The sequence below is a fragment of the Marmota marmota genome, unplaced genomic scaffold, assembly GCF_001458135.2.
Source record: "Marmota marmota marmota unplaced genomic scaffold, marMar, whole genome shotgun sequence".
NCBI lineage: Eukaryota > Metazoa > Chordata > Mammalia > Rodentia > Sciuridae > Marmota > Marmota marmota.
The window spans coordinates 1,512,001-1,533,306 of record NW_026000141.1 but is presented as its reverse complement, the minus strand read 5'-3'; the positions used below and the strand labels follow the sequence as shown (position 1 = coordinate 1,533,306).

At 62.0% G+C, this 21,306-nt stretch overlaps 2 protein-coding genes and 1 long non-coding RNA gene across 5 annotated transcripts in view; 2 read left to right on the top strand and 1 right to left on the bottom strand.

Annotated features, from left to right (window-relative positions):
- The first annotated feature begins 1,800 nt into the window (after positions 1-1,800).
- LOC125611335 lies at positions 1,801-9,126 on the top strand. Of its 2 annotated transcripts, none has more exons than XM_048785882.1 (2): positions 1,801-7,570; positions 8,644-9,126. In XM_048785882.1, exon 1 carries the CDS (start codon positions 6,277-6,279, stop codon positions 7,498-7,500), a length of 1,224 nt encoding a protein of 407 aa, XP_048641839.1. In that variant the 5' UTR covers positions 1,801-6,276; the 3' UTR covers positions 7,501-7,570; positions 8,644-9,126. The 2 variants fall into 2 exon arrangements, with proteins under 2 accessions (XP_048641839.1, XP_048641838.1); XM_048785881.1 differs by having other exon boundaries at positions 1,803-7,570; positions 8,779-9,126.
- An 8,579-nt stretch (positions 9,127-17,705) lies between these two features.
- Galnt9 (polypeptide N-acetylgalactosaminyltransferase 9) overlaps positions 17,706-21,306 on the bottom strand; it is a 66,156-nt gene continuing 62,555 nt past the window's right edge. For both annotated transcript variants that reach the window (XM_015505599.2, XM_048785876.1), the window contains exons 11-12: positions 19,219-19,386; positions 17,706-18,252 (exon numbers count right to left, since the gene is read on the bottom strand). In XM_015505599.2, coding sequence (XP_015361085.1) covers positions 18,106-18,252; positions 19,219-19,386 — 315 coding nt within the window. In that variant the 3' untranslated portion in view covers positions 17,706-18,105. The remainder of the gene's footprint in view (positions 18,253-19,218; positions 19,387-21,306) is intronic.
- The window catches only part of LOC125611334, a 19,627-nt gene continuing 17,591 nt past the window's right edge, over positions 19,271-21,306 (top strand). Inside the window, exon 1 of the long non-coding RNA XR_007341499.1 lies at positions 19,271-19,406. This is a non-coding gene — a long non-coding RNA (uncharacterized LOC125611334). The remainder of the gene's footprint in view (positions 19,407-21,306) is intronic.

Below are 21,306 nucleotides of genomic sequence, written 5' to 3'. Positions count from 1 at the left end.
TGGGGGTGGCCTGGATGCAGCTGGGACTGCAGATGCCCTGCCAGTCTGCAGGTCTGAGCTGCTCCTGGGCACTTTGCACTGGGCCCTGCCCAAGGGGTGGGGGACTGGACAGACACGGACAACATTCTCTAGAGCTGGGTGGTGCCCTCAACTTGGCCTCCGTCCATCCCAGATGTGGTTTCCAGGCTGGGGTACATCCTGCCCTCTAGACACACCTGCTCCGTGGCCTCCTGCTCCCTGTCCTTGAACACCAGCTCTGGGAGAAACCAGAACCCTGCACCACCCTCCCAGGACACCACCCCTGCGAGGACGGCCACACCCACCACACTCCAGATACACCGGCAGGCTTAACAGGAGAGCAGTTTATCCTACAGTCCCAGAGGCCAGAGCTCAAGACCAAGGGGTCCAAGGCCCGACTGCCCTTCTCCCCTGTGAGCAGACGCCGTTCCTCCCACAGCCTCTGGGGCCTCAGTCCCTTCTCTGCTGACTGTGGCCTCTCTGCCTCTGTTGCAAAGTTGGCAGTGGCTGGGTTCAGCCCCTGCTCCCCCTCATCCCAACAACCCACCTGCAAAGCCTCTGCTCCCAGACAAGCCCACCTCGGGGGCACTGTTCACCCCAGTACCCTGTGTGATGCTGGAAGGGGGCCCTGCCCTGGCCCAGGCAGCTGTGCCCAGCATGGTCGTGCCCAGGGCCTCCCCAGGAACAAGGGCCACAGTGAGCAGGTCCCACCTCAGGCATGGCAGGCCTGGCCTCAGGACCATGTAGGGCATGGAGTTAGTGTTGAGGGCAGCGTGTCCAGAGTCCAAGGGCCTTTCATTTCAGGTCAGGGGTTCAGTCCCTAGGTCATGGATAGCCAGTGGGGCTTTGTCCCCCATGTCAGGGCATCTACCCACCAGATCCCTGCAAGTGTGTTTTGTGGACCTAGAAGGGCTGCTGTCCCCTCTTCCAAGGTGCCCTCCTGCTGGCCTGGCTGTCAGGGTTCAGGGTCAGGGGCTTCTGATCATATGCAAGTGGCCCTGGAAGGGAAGATAACAGGATGGGCAGTAACAGCAGGCCCTCAGCCCCTCCTCCTTCCCTCTGAGTCGGGACATTGTCCACAGGTGTGTTCAAGGTGGCACTGGGAGCCCAGCACGTGTTCCTGGACACAGCCTTGCCTGGGCCTGCCCTGGGCGAAGCCTGGGGCCCGCACGGGCAGGCGACTGAGGGCACTAAGAGGGCAGAGCGGGGGCCGTGGGAGTGCTGGCAGAGCCCATCCTCTGAGCTCAGTGCTTCAGGCTGCAGCCAGAGAAAATGAAGACACCAAGGCACTGGGTCCCCAGAGGCAGCCTAGAGGGCCTCTCCCACCTGCAGCCCAAAGCGATGGGAACCCCAGGGCTGGAGGGGTGCTCTGCCAGGCACTGGGAACGGAGGTAGGGAGTGACCTACCCCATGGCATCCTGGAAGTGCCTTGTGCCCCTGTCCCAGGGAGTCACCAGAGGCAGCACTTCCACTGTCCATCACCCTGTGCCCACGCATGCCTGCCGCACTTGTCCTGTCCTGGGAAGCCTTCTATGAGGTGCCCTTAAAGGGGGGCATCGTGGTGTTGGCTTCCGGGGCGCATGTACTGAGATTGGAACCCCATGGAGGAGGCTGGCCTGGCCTGCGCAAGGAGGGCACGCCAACTCATGACGCGTCCTATGATTAGTCAACCAGAGGTCAAGGGTTGCGTTTTCTCTCCTGTGTGGAAGCTGGAGAAGAGAAGGGGAAAGAAAGGTGTGGGGTTTCATGGGAGTCAAAGGGGGCTCGGTAGAGGAGAGGCAGGTGGGGTGGGGGGTAGGAGGGACCCTGGTGCACCTGCGGCTGCCCCCTGCACAGGTGCCAGTTGTGACAGTGGCTCCCATCACTGTGGACACAGAGCATTGGTGAGATGTGGGAGAGGACCTTGTGCTGGCCCACCCATGTCCCCTGCCTGTCCCAGGCCAGGACCACACAGAACAGGGGACCTGGCTGAGGAGGATTGCAGAACCCGCCTGCCTGACAGGATGACCAGGCGACAGCCAGGGGAAACACGGGGTGCTGGGCCTGCAACCTGTTCGCAACCTGACCTCCCCAGGTACCTCTGCAGTGCCTGCCCCATCCCTGGGCCCATGGGCAGCATTTGCAAGGGGACCTGCCAAGTGCTCTCCTGGCTCGCCTCTTCTCGCCATCGCCACGGGATACCACAGCCAGGTGGCAGGGCCCCGAGGCTGAGCAGAGCAGCTGCTACAGACCACTAGCTCTGGTCCAGCTCTGTCTGTGCCAGTCAGCCCCACTCAGGGCCAATAGGCAGAGCCCAGCTTGAGCTCAGGGCTGGACTCACTCCCTGGCTGTGTTCATGGTTTATACCGCAGCTTCATGCTTTAAACTCTCAGTGACCAGCTGGCTGCCCCTGGGTTTGCACTGGCCTCTTGCCATCCTCTGGCAGGGACATTCCTTAGGAAGCAGACATTCTCTCCCATGCACTGTGGTGTCCTGCTCCCTGGACAGGGCTCTTGGACAGCACAGAGTGCTCAGTGAGCAGACCCTGAAATGTGGGGGACACACGTTCCTCCTCCCGCTCTGGCTACTGTTTGGAGATAACTGAGCCTGGGTACCACTGCCACCTCATGAGGTACCCTCACAAGGACACGTGTGTCCCTGCCAACAGTGTGGTCTGGCTTCCAGAGGTCAGGGCAGCTGGGGTGCAGTCAGTCCCAGCTGGGTATAACTGGCTCTGGGAGCAGTGACCTGCCCCTCTGCTAGAGCTTGCTGCTCAACCCAGGACCCCGGGTCTCCTGCTGACCATGCTTCTGGCTGCTAGCCACTAGGCAGGCACCTGTGCCCACCATCCCATTCTCTTCCTCCATGAGAATGTAGGACCCAGTCACAGCTGGACCCTCCTCTGCTGCCCCTGTACTCTGGGACCTGCTGGCCAGGGGTCATGGGATGTCTGGGTCTGCAGAGGACTCAGCCCTGCAGAGGCCAGCTGTGGAGCAGAGCCCGCCCACTACACCTGGACCTCACCACAGACCAGGGTGCGAATACATCACGGCTGCACCACTCCTCAGGCCTGCTCCCCGCTGGGCGGGCCTGGTCTCCTCTTTTTCCACACCTGGGACACGTACACCCCTGCTCTTCATGAATCCCAGTCTTGGTGGATGAGCTTCCTTCCCATGACACCCCTTGCTCCATAGGGCCGCTGCCCACCTCCGAGATGGCCTGAGACCCCTTGTGCAGCCCCTCCTTCTCTGGGCTTTGGGCAGCTTGGCCTGACCTCCAGCCTCAGTGCATCGCCTGAGGTTGGGTCCTTCCTGGGGTCTTCCCAGGCCCTATGCTGGGGCTGCTGGCTGCTCTGGCATGAGGAGACACACACCCGAGGGGAACTCTGGGTGCTGCCAGAGGCCTGGTGTTGGGAGCTCTAGTGCTGCCCGCTTGGCAAGCTCTGGGTGCCATGGGAGCTGTGTGTTTTAATCAAATGTAGCGACTGAGCTCGGAGGGAAACTCAATCACGTGTTAGAAGAGGTCCCCTCTGCCACCCAGCCGATGGGGTTTCACTTACAGTTTAGTAATGGCCTGGCTTCCTCCCGGGCAGTAGGGGTAACAGCAGGTGGCTGGAGACCGGGATCCTGCGCAGCCACCAGAACCAAGGCCTGCTTCTCCCTTAGCACAGGTGGGGCTCCCCACAGGTGTGGCCCCACCCTTGTGGTCTCGCCATGGGAAGGGACTTCTCGTGGTCCTGGCTAGGCCGAGGGCACATGGAAATCCCACCAGACGCTGGCTCTGGGCAGTGGGTGCTGTTCACTTCCCTGGCGGACAGGACATCGTTTCTGGATCTTCCATTTGTCCCCTGTACCTCTGGGCTGCCACACCATATCCACTTTGGCCTAAAACTCCTGCCATGGCCGTCCACAGAAGGAAGCCCTCTGGCTCACAGGCTTCCTTTCCCAGCTGTCCCCGTGATCCCTATTTGTCCCCACCTACTCGGACCCCAGCCAGTCTAGCTCCAGCCCCAGTGCGCCCTCCCGGGCTGGGGGCTTCCTGACTGACTGGTGACTGGCAGCCGCACACACCTAGGTGCCTATAGGTTCCCTTTTCCCAGAAACCCCCCCAGCCTGAGCCTGGCAGTTGGGGTGTGCTGAGCCTGAGGGCCTGCGGAGATGGCAGGGTGCACTGAGGAGACCTGGGTGTCCAGGCACGGTGGGAGGGGGCTGCAGGGAGATCCCCCACAAGAAGACTGCTGTAGGCCAGGGACGAAGGGCCAGAGGCGTGGGGGGGAGGCCTGCAGCCTCCGTGGGCCCAACAGCACCTGCCGCTCGTGTCCTTGTCCACGTGTGTTTTAAAACCTCTCCTGACTTCCAAAGGTCAGTGTTGTGCAGAGCCAGGCACGGAGCCCGGGCACGGTGTTTGCTCAGATGTGGCTGACGGGGAGCCGCCACCCCGTCTCAGAAGATGTTTTGTGCACAGCTCAGCCTGTGCTGGGCCAAGAGAAGCCAGGCATGATGGCACTGTTCGGAGCAGACAGAGAGCCACTACAGTGTGATCGAGTCCTGTCTAACTGGGCAAATGGCCTAGAGCTGGGCAGTGGGTGCTGGGTGCTGTGCTAATGCCTGGGTCTTACAGCAGTGAGTGCTGGTCTCAGTGACTTTCAACTGTCCACAGTGGCTGTGCACCCTTCATCCCCACCAGGACCACACAGGGGCCCGAGTCTGCACTTCACAGTGCTGGCCATGAACTCATCCACCCAGCCGCCACCATCTACCACCATGGTCATCTGTCATCTGCCTGTCACTGCCACCCCCGTCTCATCCACCCGTCATCCATCGTCCATCAACCAGTCACATCTTTGTGTCTCCACCTCATCTGTCTATGCATGTGTGCATGTGTCGTGTCTGTGTCTGTGCTGCAACTCTCCCCTGTGGACCCTCATGTCTGAGTGTCTGCCTGCATCCAGATGTGCCTCGCTGTCCCCTGCATGTGCACCGATGTCTACAGTGTGTCTGTACATATTCACTGATGCACGGTTGTGTCCGGAGCTGTGGGCCAGATAGACTGAGACGAGAATGTCTGGTCTCGGATCTTCTCTCAGAACAGCAGGAAGTGGAGCCCAGTGGGTCTGATTGTGGGAGGGGGGTTCTCAGGGCCTTCAGGCTCCGTGGCCAAGTTCCTGGAGTCAAGCTGGAGACTTCCAGATCCCCCAGGGTTCATGCAGGGCCAGTGGGCAGAGAATGCTCTGGTGTGGTGTGGTTTTGCCCTGGGCTGACCTCGGGCCGTGGTGGTGTCCAGCTACACCTCTGGCAGACCTGGGGCCGTGGTGGTGTCCAGCTACACCTTTCTGCTCTGTGTGGGATGTGAAGCCTTGGGCTATGCCTAACATGGGAAACAGGAAGAGTGATGGGTGTGGTTGGCTTTGTGGTGGACCAGCAGGCCTGGCCTTGTCAGAGGCTGGCTAGAGTCTGAGTTTCAATAGCCTCCATATGGTGGCAGCAAGGAGGGGAGTAGTCAGGAGCTGGCCACTGACCTTCAGGAAAGGCAGGCCGCCCTCCGTGGGCATCACAGGGTGGGCACTGTCTGCCAAGAGTCTCCCACCTGAGCCACACTCCTTCCCAGTGCTGGCCTGGTGCCCCTCCTGGAGAGTCCCTGAGGCACAGGGTCACGGGAGTGGCCAATGATTCCTGAAGTGGGCCTGCCAGGACACTGCCCAGGTGGCTATGGTGTGACCTCCAGTCTGTTGGGAAGACTGACTGCCCTGGCTGCCCCCCACCTGCCCTAGTGGCTCTGGGCCATCGGGGGTGGGGTCTGGGCCTGCAGAGGACCATGTGGAGGACAGGCCACCCTCCCTGAGGTGCTGCCCACCCTTCCCGTGTCTAAGGTACACCCAGGGCCATGGGCTCTGCCTGCCCTGGCCAGGTGGGGGCCTCTGGCTGACTGATGTCCTCCCAGCCCAAGGGGGAGCCCCCAGACCAGCATGGTGGTCACTGAGCCCAGTGGACCCAAGCCCACTATGGGGAGCCCTGCCCTAGAGCGGTCTGCAGTTAAGCCCTCTTCCTCCCTCTGAGCGATGCCTGGGAACAAGTTCCACTGGGGCAGGACTCAAGGCCCACTGGTTCTGTGCGTGTCCTGGCTCTGATGACTCCCATTTATAAAGCACCTCGCTCTTGGCTGCCAGAGCTATCCAAGCAGCTGTTCATGGGCCTTGGAGCTCCAGGGCTTCTTAATGATGCAGTGATTTCCTCCAGCTCTTCGCCACCCTCCCTTAGGCCCCATGGGATTCCATAGTCCATGGTGGAGTGTCGCAGGGGTCACTTCCCAGACCGAGAGCTGACCAGAAAATACCTCAGTGGTGGTGCCCACCCACGAGGGGTTCTGCCTGAGATCTGTGTGGATGCGGCCTCCTGCTCCAGGGGAGTGGGGCTGTCCCTGGATCTGGCCCTTGAGCCCACCTCATCCTGCCCGGGTGGTGGAGTCCCTCCATCTCTCTTGTACCTGATCAGTCCTTCTCATGCTGATGCAGCCGTGTTTGTCCCTGGGCAGGGAATGGGCTTGGGGGGCAGCTGTGGTTTTGCCCTGGGCAGGAAGGGGAGCCCCTGGGGACCCAGCAGGCACCTGGAGGGGCGGGAGACACCTCAGTGTGGCAGAAGGCAGGAGCCTGGGATCCTGGGCACACAGCAGGGTTCTGGCCCCCCTCGGGCCTCAGCCAGGCCTGCTGGTGACCACCCGCGAGGCCTAGAGCCATCTACTTCAGTGGCACTGTGGGCACACGGCAGGATAGGCATGCACGGGCAGGGGTGCAGCCTCAGCCTCTGCCCTGGGGAGCAGGGTCAGGCTGCCCGGCCACAGGGTGAATCCACTGTGGAGGTGGTGCTGCGATCCCCTGCCTCCAGTGCTGTGGCACTACTGCTCCTCTGGGCTGTTTCCTCTCCCCCACTTGATGGTCCCCAGGCCATTGCTGTGCAGTTCCTCTCCAGGGGACCACTTGGCCCCTGTGGTATCAGGCCCAGATGGTGGCAGGGGGGCCTGGGGGCCTCCAGGCATTGCCAGGTGCCAAGGCTCTGGGGAGCAGGGAGGACATCAACTGGGAAGGGAGGGGTGGTCATTTCCCAGCTGCCCTGGGCCCGTCTCAAGGAGGTCACTCCCAAGCCCCTTGTGCAGACTTCCTGGGATGGGGCAGGTCCAGAGAGGAGACCCCCGGGACCTTCTGACCTGGGCTCGGGGCCCTGCAGGTGTGTGGCCTGGGGCAGCAGCCGCACCCAGGACTTAGGTTGTCACCTTAGTGGGAAGAGTGGGATGGCCTCCTGGGCAGCGGCTCCAAGGGCAGAGTCCACATGTCCCCTGGGCCCAGGCTGTTTTCCACTCCAGCCAGGAAGCGGCGCTCTGCCCGCAGCAGGCTGTGTCCCACACTTTCCCCAGCACAGTGACTGCAATGTGTGTGGCCTGGACTTTGTGGTCCCACCCTGGGCTGCTCTGAGCTCTGTGAGCAGGGACCTGCTGGTGGTTGGTCTGTAGGAAGAACAAGCGGAGTGTGAACACCCCTCAGCCCCCACCTGTTGCGGAGGAGGAGACAGGGCCCAGAGAGGTCAGTAGCTGGCCCAGTTGCACACAGCAGGAGGGTCCGTGGGTGGCCTGTGAGGTGCTCCCTTGGGTGTGCACTGCTGGGGACCACCTGGGTGCAGGTCCACTGCCTCCTGCCTGGAGGGAGACTCTTGCATGTCTCATTATTGGTGACGGCAAGACTGGTTACCTGGAAGCGACCTGTGGGCTTCTCCACCATAAAGGGGCCCCCCTTGGCACTGAGAAGCCACCTGTGGGCGATGCTGGAGGCCCTGCGTGTCCTGTCCCCAGCGGCCTTCCTCACCAGCTCTGCACTACAGGCCTGGACGGCCTGGGAGTCAGTGGGTGCAGAGCTGGGTTCTCTCACCTGACCTTCTCTTCTTGACCCAGGAATTCTGTGGGATTCAACGTGGCTCTCCTCTGCCCTTGTCCTTATGGGACAGCCCAGCTCAGCCTTGCCCCTGAGGAGCCCAGCACTCACTTCCGGGCTGTCCTGTGTTCGCAGGGTCACCCTGCCTGCCCGAGGGTGGAAGCAGGGCTCTAGGAAGCCTCTCACACATCAGGGCAGGGGGAGGACACGGGGCTCAGAGAACAGGGGAGGAGAGGGTCACCGGCCTTTGAAGGCACTGTCCTCAACGCCCCTGGGCTATTTGGCGAGGCGTCCTCCAGGGTGACTCTCCTGGTCAGTCCCCACCTGGTGCCATGTCCCGCTCACTGGAGCAGGTAGGTGGCCTGGGACTTCTCCCCTGAGCCTCTGGCTGCTCCCTAGGCCACAGGCAGCCTCTGGTCCCTCAGAGCCCCTGGGAGAGAACATGATCTCCTTTCCTGCTTGTGGAGGAGCCTCAGCCTGGGCTCCGGCCTCCCACCCCTCAAGCCAGCCATGGCCCCCCAAGCTGTTCCTCTGACCTCTGCCTCCACGAGGCCGCAAGTCCCTCCCTGTCGGACTCCAACCCTTCAGCCTTCGTGCGCTACTCTTATGGATAAATCCACGGTCCAGCAGGCTGTCCACACAGTGTCCCCCTTCCACACCTGCAGAGGCCCCCAGGGACAGTTCCCACCCAAAGCTCAGGTAGGCACTGGCCACCTTTTCTCCCTCAGGGACTGACGCACACGTGGAGGCGGAGGACCCGGGCACTGTCCGCCTGGCGCCTGGGGCAGGCAGACCTCCGCTCTTACTGTAAGTAAGGGTAACGGTTCCCAGAGCAACTGCAGCTCATCTTCTGGGATTTACAGGAAATCAAATAAGCAGTTTCCAGAAGGGGCTGAGACTGTGAGGGCTGGTGAGCAGGAGAGCACCCAGCGCCCAGAGGCCCTGAGCAGCAGGTGGCAGGGTCTGTCCCTCCCCCACCAGAGGGCAGGAGCAGAGTCCAGGGCCTCACCCGAAAATGTGTGGCCTATTCCCGAGGCCTGAGGTCTTCCTGGCCTGCAATGGGCATGCTCTGGACCACAGGTGAGGAGGCGTCTCTCGGGGAGGCAGGAGGGCTACCCAGACCCCCTGCTGCCCAAGGGGGCCTCTTGAGTCCCTTCAGCAGAATGGAAACCCCTGGATTCCACTCCACTCACCCCTGATTTTAAAAATAATTGTCTCTCAGCCAGGTGTGGTGGTGCACGTCTGAGACCCAGCACTCAGGAGGCTGAGGCGGGAGGATCTCCAGTTCAAAGCCAGCCTCGGCAACTTAGTGAGACCCTGTCTCAAAATAAAAAATAAAAAGGGCTGGGGGTGTGGCTCAGTGGTAGAGTGCCCCTCGGCTTCAATTCCCAGCACCCCCAAAAAGTTTCTTATTACAAAAGATATTCTTATTTTAGAATAACTATAGCAATTACGGTTATATTTAAAACACTATTTGAATGACAACATGATATTATTCTATGGTTATTAATCACAATGACAATCAACAATTATGGAAAAATGATAGACTAATTTTTTATCACCGATAGAATAGAAGCAGAATCAAGAGGTAAAAATCTTAAAAGTCACTAGTGACCCAGAGCCACCGTGGCGCTCAGGCCTGTTTGTCCCAAGCCTTCTTTGTGGACGTGCCAACACAGGTTTTGTTGGCTAAACGCAACTGTGCCTGGTGAACTTTCAAAATCAAAACCTGCCTTTATGGAAGTGTGATCTGCATGCACTAAACCCTGGGTTAGAATCTTTCTCTGAGTGCAGCGCGTGGCAATGATCTTGGACGGGCACCACAAGCTGCAGAAGTAGAACGAGAGGCTCGAATGCCCTGCTCCAGCTTCCCTGCACCACGGGGCACACAGCCTCCGCGCCGGGAGCAGAACACGCAGGGCTGGGCTGCCATCCTGGGCCTGCTGTGGCCCTCACCTGGGTGGGCACTCTCCCCGGCTCCCCCGTGGCCTTGATGCTGTGCTCTGTCCAGCAGCTCCTGCCGGGTGTGTCTGAGGGTCACTATATCCATCCCAAGGGCCCAGTTTGGGGAAGAAAATCGGGCAAACAGAATTGCAGCCTCCAAAACGTGCCTTGAGGGTGGAGAGCTGGGGAGTTTCCAGGGAGCACCCACGGGGCAGCTGGCCCAGAGGGCTCTCTGTCCCTGCAATCCTGCCTGGGTGCCCGGCTGCGGCTCCTGCTGAGTTCCAAGGTCTGCCAGGCCTTTGTGTGTACTGGTGTCTCAGTGGCTGTGCACCCAGGAGCCAGCCTGCCCAGGGATCGTGGTGGACTCTGCGGGGTGGGTGGCCCGTTCAGGGGTGACCTGCCTGACCTGCCAAATGCTGGCAGCAGTGTGCTGGGAGCCAGCTCTGGACTTGACGCTCGTGGTGGCTCACAAGGCCCAGAGCCCGGAACTCCAACCCTCCGTTCACCCCAGAAGAGGGCAAAGTGCTCTCAGGTCAGAAGCTGCAGACAGCACGTGGTCAGTAGCCAGGGCAGTGGCAGCTCCCTGGCTTGAATCTCAGTCCCCCCATGTCCTCATGTGGACTTGGGGACAGGAACCTGACCTGTCTGGGCCTCAGTTCCCTTATCTGTACACAGGGTTGGTGTGAGGGGGGCACTGTGGGCACAGCGCCCACCCTGGAGCAGGAGGGTGACACAGGCCACGGCTGGAGGCTTGGAGGCTCCAGTGGGCAGGAGTGGGCTCCATGAAGTTGGGGGGTTGGGATCCCCTGTGTAAAGCAGCAGGTCAATGTCCCAGCCAAGTGTCCCCAAGTCCCTGGGAGCCTGGCTCTTGGGTGGCAGCTGGGTTGTGCCCATTCCCACCTCCCTCCCCTACCAGCAAGTCTCTGCCCCCAGGTCACCTCCTCTGAGTGCCATGGCCGTGGCACTGCAGGGACCTGGAGGACAGCTGGGGTGGACTGCTTCCTGGGCCTGGGTTGCTGGTGACCACTGGCTTTTCCTGCCTGCCAAGGGGGTCCCTGGGGCTGGACCCCAGGGCTGCTCCCACCTCAGGGCATTTCAGGCCTTGTCGGTTCCTCCCCTGCAGTGCTTCGGATTTGCCTCTTGAGGAAATTAATCTCTCTCCCTGGGAGCTTCCAAAACTCAGCAGCCCAGTGGCCCTGACAAGCCCAGTGGCCTGGGGAGGGGGCGCCAGCCAAGTGACCGAGCAGCTGTGTACCTGGGAGCCAATCTGCCCAGGGACACCCTGAGGTCCCGGTGTCTCTGGGTGGGAGGGACCGTGTGCCTCCATGCCTGGGGCCTGGCTCCTGGAGTGACCTCCCCGTGGCTCCAGCCTCTGCGTTAGCAGGTGTTGGTGCCTCACCCCGGGGCCCTTCGCAAGCCCAGGTAGGACCCAGGGTCAGGTGCCCCAAATGCCTCTCAACCTGCAAGGCCCAGGCCTCTAGGCCTCCTCTTCACGGGGCCCAAGTTCCACAGCCTCCCCTACCCAGCCAAGACCACGATGCCTGTACACCAAGCAGGTTGTTTGCCTCTGGGCAGCAAGGGACAGTGCCCACAGCCCCACATTGCTGACCCCTGAAGGAAGCTGGGTTCCCCCAGTTTCCAAGTCTGGGCTGTGGCTGCAGAACTTGTCTGCCCTGCATCCCTGGGTGTGGAGCTGCTGGATGGGGACATTACAGCTGGGCTTGTCACTAGATCATGGCTTGGTCGTAGTGCCACAGTCAGAGGGCATGTGGCATGTGGGACAGGGTGCATGGGTTTCTTGGGTACGAGGGATGGAGTCCTGGGCCAGAGGCCGCTTGCAGGGCTGGCAGTCACAGTGGCCTTGGGAATACTGCTCCTCTATCCACAATCTGCAGTTGTGACAGTGCTTGGCTTCCCATCCAATATGGCCTCCTGTCCCTGCTCCTTGGGTCTAGGTGGACTAGGACTTGCTCTGGCCACTGGAGGTGGTGGAGAGTAGCCACAGTTAGAGCACAGGCCTGAGGCAGCCTTGGCTGTCCCCCAAGGAAGCGCTGGGAGGGGGAGGCCAGTGGGGCCCCTCGAGGGTGCCCACCTTGATGGCGACAGGCCCCCGGTATTCCCCAAGATAGTGAGGCCTGGGAGAAGGGGTTGAAGAGAGAGCCCGACACCGACAGCTTTCATCTCTCCTCAAAGGCAGACCACAGACCCCCAACCCCAAGTCCAAATTCCTGGGTGCTCCCGCTGACCCGTCCACCAGTGGAATCACAGACCCCCAGGTGCTGAGTGCGCAGGCCAACATGCGCCCTGAGCCACCTCTCAGCACCACCCGCACAAGGCTGGGCCCTGCTTTGTTCAGCAGCTCCTCTTGCACCAGGAGGTGGGTCAATGGCATCGTCCCGACCCTGCACCCTGTTCCTGAGCAGAGAGCAGAGCTGACTCGTGAGGCTCGTGTCCGGCCTGGTCTTTCTGTGCTAACACCTGGTGTGACGGTCCCTCCATGGGGCATGAGGACCTGGGAGGGCTGACGGGCCTGGGCACACTGCAGGTGGCAGAGAGAAGCCTGATTCTGGTTGGAAGACGGAGGGACCCAATGGAGGGTGGGAGGCTAGGAGCCCGGGGATTGCTGGCTTGTGAGGAGGTGGCCCAGGGCAGCAGCTGTGGGATGGGACTCGGCCAGAGTCAGAGCAGCCCGCAGGAGCAGAACAGTGGCCAGAGTCCTCACCTGTCTGGGGCCGTTGCTTTGGTTTCCCTCCGTGAGCCAAGGCGTGGGACCACGGGGCCCAGGGTAGTGAGCCCATGACACCTGTCCCTTGCTGTAGGCCCTTTTCGGCCCCCACGGCTGCTGGAAGTCCCACTGGCCACAGCCTCACCAGCCTTGGCGAGGTTAGTCTTGGTTTCAGGCTGTGCCTCCCCGGAGACCACCATGCTGGTGTCTTTCCACATGGGTGTTGGTTGTTCCCAAGTTGAGGGGCATTAAAGGACTTTGGGGGTGGAAGTCCTGTGACCTGGGTCGCCCCTCCCTTTCACATGCCCGCAGGCCTGGGAGCAGTTCTGCTCCTTTGAGGACCAAGGGAAGCCTCTGGGCCTATCCGCACCAGGAGGGTGTCTGTGCTATTCCAATTCACATCACCTTGATGGGGCCCTGCCGAGGTCCTCAGATGTCCTTTGCAGCTGCCATGTCAAGATGAGCTCCAACTGCTGTAGCACTGTGGGCCCTGATCTGGTGCACAGTGTCCTCACAGGAAGCAGAGAGGGCACAAGGCACAGAGGAGACATGGGCCATGCTGGAGCCAAGAAGCCACAACCGAGGCCTGCCTGGGAGTCAGGAGGAGTGGGGTCTCCCAGGGCCTTCCGAGGAGCCTGTGGCTGCCCGTTCACCCCTGCCTGCAGAACTGTTTACAAAGTTCCAGGGGCCTGTGGGCTGGGTGCCAGGTATGACCAGCACCGCTGACTCTCTGTGCTCTCCTGTCTGGTTGGGGCCTGCAGCCTGCAAGAAGGAGTGACCCTGGTGTCACGTTCTCAGGGTGGCAAGAAGCAACTGTGGCCAGACATGGCCTCACCTGTGATCCCAGCTTTTCGGGAGGCTGAGGCAGGAGGATCACAAACAAGGCCAGTCTCAGCAACTTAGTGAAACCCTGTCTTAAAAAATAACAAACAGGGCTGGAATGTGGCTCAGTGGATGAGTGCCCCTGGGTTCAGTCCCCAGAGCCACAAAAATAAAACCAGCGGCTGTGGTGCCTCAGAGCCGCGAGGCCAGCCTGCAGACAGAACGCTCCCTGGGAGTTCCCGGGGTCCTGACGCTGTGACCATGGTGTCGTGGCTGTGGGCAAGTCAATCTGCGTCCTGCATGGAGGCCTTCATCCCCGGCTCCTCTGAGGGTCTCCAAGGTCCTACTAAATCCCTGCCTGCTGCAGAGGCCAGTGTCGGGCCCTCCCACGGAGCCGGCCTAGATGCAGGGTTGCTCCCAGGGCCCACGAGCCTTGCTGATCATCACCTCCCGATGTCCCCAGTTGCGTGGGTCCTTGAGACCTGGCCTCTGCTCCTCCGTGGGCCCACTGAGCCCCCAGGGGTTTCTGAGGTTGAAGACCATCTGGGCTCTTGTCTTCATTGTGTCCTTGCAGCTGGGGACTGCCCGTGCCTGCCGGGCGAGACTCTGAGCCTGTGGCAGGCTGTGTCCCTGCTCCAGTCCCCTACCAGCTGCCAGCTGCTCCACCCTGGGACATGTGGGAGGATCTGCCTGCCTTGCTGCGGTCAGCAAGCCCAGGGGTGGGGCTGGGCCTGGCTGTGGAAGGCTCCCCAGGCACCATGGGAACATGGGGGACATCTCTGTTAAGACCCTTCCCTTCTGTGGGGGACTCTCTGGCTCCTTGGGGAACAGCAGGAGGCTGTGGGAAGCAGCAGCCATGTGGGGTTGAGGCAGTGTTGGGCCACGTCCTGGTGCCCTGATCCTGGCCTGGCTGATAGGTGATGGGGGGCTGTGGCCTCAGGAGGCTGCTGTGGAGATGACCGCTGGCCCTCTGGACACAGGGCCTTCGTCTCACTACAGTAGTGTGGACCAGCCAGCCTCCCCAGGTGGGCACACAGTGGGTGCACACCTAGTGCTATCCGCTGACCACCAAGCCCCACTCTTGCCACCAGCTCTGCCTAGGAACCTTGGGGCCGTGGTTCGCATGGCTGGGATCGAGGCCTCCCCCAGGGGCCTTCACCTGCTGACTGGAGGCTCTGTGGGCCACTTTCCTCAGGTCCATGTGGTCCTCAGCAATTTCACCTCCTCCGACGTCTTGAGACGCCAGGGACTCCAGCCCCAACCTGTGCCCAACCTCCTGCTCACCGGCTCACAGTCCCTCTCCATGATGCTTCCGGCACCAACCAGACCCCACCTGGCTGGTGGGACGCCATCCCTCTCCTCCCTGGCAGGTCCTGCGAAGGACTGTGACCGTGCTCAGCCTGCTGTCCTGTGCGAGCACCCCAGGTCCCACAGCCACTTCCTGGGGGTCTCCCCTTCCTCCCTTCCCTCCCCGAAGTTGGCTCAGCCCAGTAGCTAGGGGACCCTTCCGAGAGGCAGGTAAGGCCCTGCTCTGCCCTAGACCCTCTCTGAGCAGGGTGGAGGTCCCCCAGCACCCGCAGGGCTACTCCTTGGCAGGCTGCCTCCTGCCTCCATGCCAGCCCTTCATCTCCTCTCCCTCCCTATGCCCGTCCCATGGCCCGCATCTGCTGGCTGTGCTGAGCCTCCCCATGGAGGGCCTGCTGCCTCCTGGCCTTTGCTGAGTCTCCTCGCCCACGAGGTGCCCTGATGCCTGCGAAAGTCCCCACCATCACCTGGTGGTGCTTGTCCTCTCCTCAGCACTTATGCCGAGAAAGGGAGACTTCAGTGCATCCCTCGTCCCTGTCCCCACTGCTCCCAGCACCTGGGACAGCAGGTGCCTAGTAAATGCTCAGGAAGGAAAGGAGCCAACCATTGCTCACCACAGGCAAATGTCTTTGCAGAAAAATTAGGATATGGGCAAGTCCAGGAAGCAGACTAAAAGCCCAGGAAGCCACCCAGGGATGGACGGGCAGGCCCCACACCCACTCTTCTCTGGGAGTGAGGAGGAGCCGTGGGCACAGGTCGGCTTCCTGCCGGAGCCTGCAGGATCAGGCTGCCCGGCCAACGCTGGTGTCCATACTCGGCCACGGCGAGACGTGCTGCTCCTCTGGGGAGGGGTCTCTTCTCCAGGGGTCTCTGGTCAGCCCCAGCCAGGCGGCTCCCTCCTGGCCCCATAGGCCCTCTGGGCCACCCCCGGATCTGCTCCTGCACCCTGGCCATCAATGATTCATTGGCACGAGGAACATTTTTATTAGGCAAAATGAAATTCTGATGCTGGTGACGTCCCTCAGGGCAGAGTGGGGGGCGCCTGCCGCCCGCCTCTCCCAGCTGCAGCTCAGGTCTTGGCGTCGGGCCTGCTCGGGTCTCTGGCTGCAAATGAGCCGATTTACACACAACATGACTTTTCTGAATTTGCTGCAGAGACGATTTATAATTGGATTAATGAAAGAAGTGGGCTGGGAATTAGGTTTTATTAAACCCTATTTGCTTGTACCTTTGCCACTTAAAACACTATTGTCGTTTAAAAAGGAAAGACAAGTGCTGAGTAGGAAAGGCGGCACAGGGTATGGTTGGGGTCACCTGGACCTGGGCGTGACGCTGGACCTGTCCAGAGGGCCTGTGTCCATTCCAGATGCTCCCTCGGCTTTTGCCTCCACCCTTGAGGACAGTGTCGGGACTTGGTGTCCCGGGGCCCACGTAAGAGGATCTCCCCTCCCGCCAGCTCCCCAGCAGGCCTGCTGGACCGCTCCTCTCCCGTCTGCTCTGCCCCCCACACTGGGCTGGCTCTGCTGTCTGGGGGCACTCTACATGTTTTGAGGTGGAGGACTTTGGCTGAGGTTCCTGGCAGTGCAGGCCACCATCCTCCATGCGAAGTTGGTCCCAGCGTGGGCATCCCTGGTGGTCAGGGCCGAGTGGACACTGGCCTCAGTGCTATGGGCACGTCTTCAATAGCAGGATCCTGGGCCTCTTCCTCCCCGTCCTGAGCATTGGGCTCTTGGGGTTGAACTCTGGGGTGACACACAGTGGGTGGCCATGTGCTGCAGGGAGCCTTGGGGTACCCGCAGTCCCCGCCACAGGAGGCAGGAGCCCTGGGGACACAGGACAGCCCCTGTTGCCACATAGGGGCCTCCCTCCTGCTCGAGGCCGTGCCCCCCCACTGGGGGCCTGGGAGGACCGCCCCTAGGACGGAAGGTTTGCCTGTGGTTCCCTGAGGTCCCCTGTGGCTGGTGACTCTGCTAGCCACCTGGGGTGAGTCCCTGACTGTGGCCAGGAGGGTGGGACAGGGTGAAGACGGATCGTCCAGTCTCTCCAGCTGATGTCCAAGAGCGAAGCCAGCCACTCTCCAGGCTGCCCCACGGGAGGGGACATTGGAAGCCACCAGGCAGACATACTCTCCCTGTGAGGCCAGGAAAGGGGCCTGGAGGCTCTGCCTGGGGAGGGAATGCGGGCCTGGCCTTCAGCAGCAGGGGTGAGCATGACTACATGAGGCCAGCCCCAGGACGCACACGCCCTCTGGCTGCCAGCAAACCCCAGAGGTGCCTGGTGGGTGCTGCAGTGCGGGGCGAGGGCAACAGTCCTGAGCATCAGTGACCCCACGTGAAGCAGGCTGGGGCTGTGGGGACACTGTTCTGAAACCTGGGCCGAAGAACTCTGTTCTGTATCCTGCCAGCTGCAGAGAGGCCGGAGCTGACCCTCTCCTCTCCCTCCATGTGGCCAGCCGGCTGTGAGGCGAATTCTGGCCTCTCCACACCTGCCCAACCCCCTCGCCTGGTCCAGGCTGTGGAGGCAGCTCTCCAGGACATGAGGGCGGGAGAGCTGTGTGTCCTCCAGGACTGGGACATTTCCCTGAGGCCAGAGCCCCAAGGCCACGTCTCAGCTGAGCACCTGGAGCCCACGTGGGGTCACGACAAGATGCCAACAGCAGAGTGGCTGAGTGCCATGTAAGTGCCATGTAAGACTTTATTTATAAAAACAGGTGAGAGGTGGGCGTCCGCAGCTGCCTCTGCCACAGAGGGCACAGATCCAGGGGGCAGCAGGGGCATGGGCCAGCGAGGGATGGCAGAAGCGGAGCCCCTGCCCGCAGGGCCTTCTCCAGCTCCCCGAGGCAGGTGGCTTCGTCTCTGCTGCCGGCCCCTCCTGAGCCTCCCCGAGCAGCAGAGTGGCCTCCTGGGCCTGGCCTCAGTCGCCCTTGGGACCAGGGCAGCCGTAGCTTCTTCCCGGATCTCGCGGAGCTGCCCTCCGGCTTTGGCCTTGGCCGAGGGGCGCGAGCTCTGTCTGCTGGGAGGGAGCGTGTGTGCGGAGGGTGGTGCCGGTCCTCGGCCCAGGGCGTGAGTCGCTGGGGTGAGTTCTTAGGGCTTCGGCACATGCAGGGCGGCTGTCCCGGCAGCCTGAGGAGGATCTTTGTAGAAAGGCACGTGAGTCGCGCGGGAGTCCCAGTCCTCGGACACCCTCCCTTGGCAGAGCTGCCCGTCCTGGGAGGGTCTGTCCCCGACATGGTGGCTATGGCCGCAGGCGCCAGGCCTGCCCTGTCCCGGGCACACGGCCCAGCCTGCCCGGGGGGTGGGTGGCGCGAGGCAGTCCTGGCTCCAGCCGGGGCTTGCCCAGGGCTCCCCAAGGTCCACCAGTGCCCATGTTCTGGACAGTGGCTCTGGGGGCGAGGTCAGTGCTGCCCGTGCTTGATCCAGTTCCTGATCATCCACTTCTGCCCTGAGCACCTCTGCACCACCAGCCGGAGCCCGAAGTTGGCGTCTTTGGACATCTCTACCTCTAGGCACCGGCCCGTGTCCCGGCTCACGATGGGGCCACTCTGCGGGGTGGGGAGCCGGGTCAGACGGGGCGCCCAGGACAGGGGGTGGCCCTGGGCCCATGCTGCCCCACATGGCCACCAGGAAGCCCCCGGCCCCTTGGTCCTCTCTGCCGCCCGCATCCCAGCCAGCCTCGCTGCCAGCCTGCCCTGCTGTTTTCTGGGGTCCAAGGGGTTCCAGGAAGCACAGGGGGCCCCGAGCCCATGGCCTTGGCCCCACCTGGCTGCCCCAGAGGCAGCTGCAGCAGGGCCGCTGACCCTGGCCTCACTGCCACCCCTACCCCACCCCCGGGGCCTCTCAAGGCAGCTCTCAGGCAGCAGTGAGAGCTCCTTCCCAGCCAGTGGTCCCCAGGCCCCTGGGGGACAGCAGAGCCCCTCACACTGTCATGGGGTTTGTGCCCAGCAGGAACAGAGGTACTGGACCTGCAGGTCTCCACAGGAGGCAAGCAGGGTCAGCAGGGCTTGGAGGACACATCCAGCTGCCCTGGTCCTGGGCCCAAGAGTGTCAGGCTCAGAGGGTGGCATGGTGTGGTGAGGGGCAGGAGCAGGCCCTGGGCTCAGAGACCCTCAGGAGCGGGATCTGAGGGAAGGAAGGATGGACAGGGGCCACTCCTTCCTGGGGGGCTTGGGAGGGTCAGACTCGGGCATCACCAGCGCAGCTGGGTCAAGTGCTGGTTCTGCAGAGCTCTGTGGAATTGCAGTCTTGCCTCTTGAGACCACCAGCCAAGGTGAGGCACTCCAAATCCCTCTGCCCAAATCCTCCTGTCCATTTCTTGGGCCTGGGAACCCGGGCAGTCAGGGCTGAAAGTGGTAGCGCTGTAAAATGACCCCTCTCTGGCTGTGTGACCCTGGGCCAGTCACCCCCCACCCCCGTGCTTTGGGGCTCCTGTAGAGCAGCTGATCCAGGGTCCCTGCCACGCTGCCCTGGTCTCATCTGCAGGCGGCCCTGGAGGTACATGAGCCACTGACCTGCGTGAAGTCCCACAGCCGCTGTGCCGGCCTGGCTACTTCTTCACACTTCTTCAGGGTGGGCGTGCGTCCCCGGCCATCGTCCACCAGGCACTTGGAGTCGGGCAGGAAGGCCGTGGAGCCCAGGGGGCCCAGCTGCAGGAGGCCGTCAGCACTGTACCGCACCAGCTGTGAGGATGGACAGAGCTGTGGGCAGCACCCAGGACCCCCGAGGCCTGGACCCAGCACCCAGGACCCCCGAGGACTGGACCCAGCCCCCAGGCCTCAGCTGGGGGGATAGACAGAGCTGTGGGCAGCACCCAGGACCCCCGAGGCCTGGACCCAGCACCCAGGCCTGCTGTACACTAGGCCCTTGGTGTCTGTTCTAGGGCGTCCCCCTCCCAGGAGACACTGTGGTGGATGTGAAGTGACCACAAGGGCCCACCTCTACAGGCTGTGCAGAAGGCTCTAGGGGAGGAGGGGACGTCACCAGGCTCGGATGCCAGCTGGGCATCAGATTTTGGAAGACAGCACGGGTGGACACTGGGGAGGGTTGAGTGGACATGGCCAGGCCTGGGGAGTCCAGGCTGCCTGTGGCGGGCTCAGGCCTGGGCGAGGGGAGGAACTCCTGGGATCCATGCTGGTGGCCAGTGTGCTCAGAAGGAATCCAGCTGGGCTGGAGGAGGGAATGGAGGACACCCCAGCCTCCTGAGCCAATCCAGTGGGCAGCACTGTCAGGCTCCGGGGGTCATGGAGGTATTGGGGTTCACTGAGGGAGATGCAGGGGGCATAGGCAGCCAGGGCAGGGGCCAGACCAGAGTTGGGCAGAGAGAACACAGGAGCATGGGGAGGGGCTCTGGTACGCTCAGCTTCCTGGTTGGCAAAAGTGCCCGTGGACACAAGTGGGGACCTGTCACACAGACACTTCTGTAAACGGGGGACCCAATGGAAAAACTAAGACAGATGCGTGGACCAGGAGACCAACCAATAATAGTGAGGAGCACGGGGACAGGGGGAGATGAGGAGAGGAGGAAATTCCAGAGACCACAAAAAGAACAGGCCAGGACTCCCCTCGGGACTCCGGCTCCAGTCCCCTGCTCCTCAGAGAAGTCTGTCTCTATGTCTGTTACTTTGCCCTGAGCCTGCTGCTTGCCTGCTGTCCCTGCATCCTGCTCTTCACTCCTTTGCTGAACGGAGACTTCAAACCCAGCACCCCTGGACGGTAGCCACAGGACACCCCAGAAGGCCTGGGCAGGTGGCTGAGAGGATGTAGGTCCTGTGCCCAATGCCCACCTCCCTGCCTTTCGGCCCCACCCACCCTGCTTCTGTGGGGGCCAGTGGGAGGAGGGGGGAGGAGCCCCAGCTGGGCTGAGGCTGCCTGGTGGACGGACCCCATGCCTTCCCCATGGTCCTGCAATGAGGACCCATCTTGGGTCTGCTTCCCGGGAACTCTGATCAGAGTCCTGGCCTCTGTGAGGCTGGACACCTGGGCCCAGGCGTGGATTTGGGAGACAGAGGGCCTCCCATGGCCCCAGCATGCTCCACTCCTCCCGAAGGACATGGCAGACGTTTCAGGTGAAGGCGACTCCGTGTGCCCACACCCTGGGGCTGTGGTTAGGGGTGTTTGTGTAACACTCCCCCCAGGGAGGCTTTCTGCAAGAGGGCAGAGTGACAGCTACACATTCCACACAGAAGCCAGCTGTGTGCCCTCAGCAAGCCCCTTGGCCGAGCCTCAGTGTCCTCCACAGCAAGCAGGCTGTTAGGACGGCCTTGTGCACAGGGCTAGCATGGGACGTGGCATCAGAGGGGGGCACAGCAGGCGTGTGTGTGGGCTGCATCTCTGGGCTCCTGCTGTCTTCTCCTGAGTGCACAGGTACACTGCCCAGGCACGTCCTGTACCAGCTGCTCCTGCCTGGCATGTCCATGTGGCATGTGACCTTGACCCCCAGCAGTGGCTCTGTCCTCTCCTTCTGGACATCGGGGAATGGTGAACATCATGGAGTGGAGCCTTCCAACTTCTGAGGGATGTCACCAGTGGCCATGAGTCCTGCTCTGGCCAGCCAGCCCTGGCCAGCACAGCTGCCAGCCAGTGAGAGCCCTCTGGGAGTG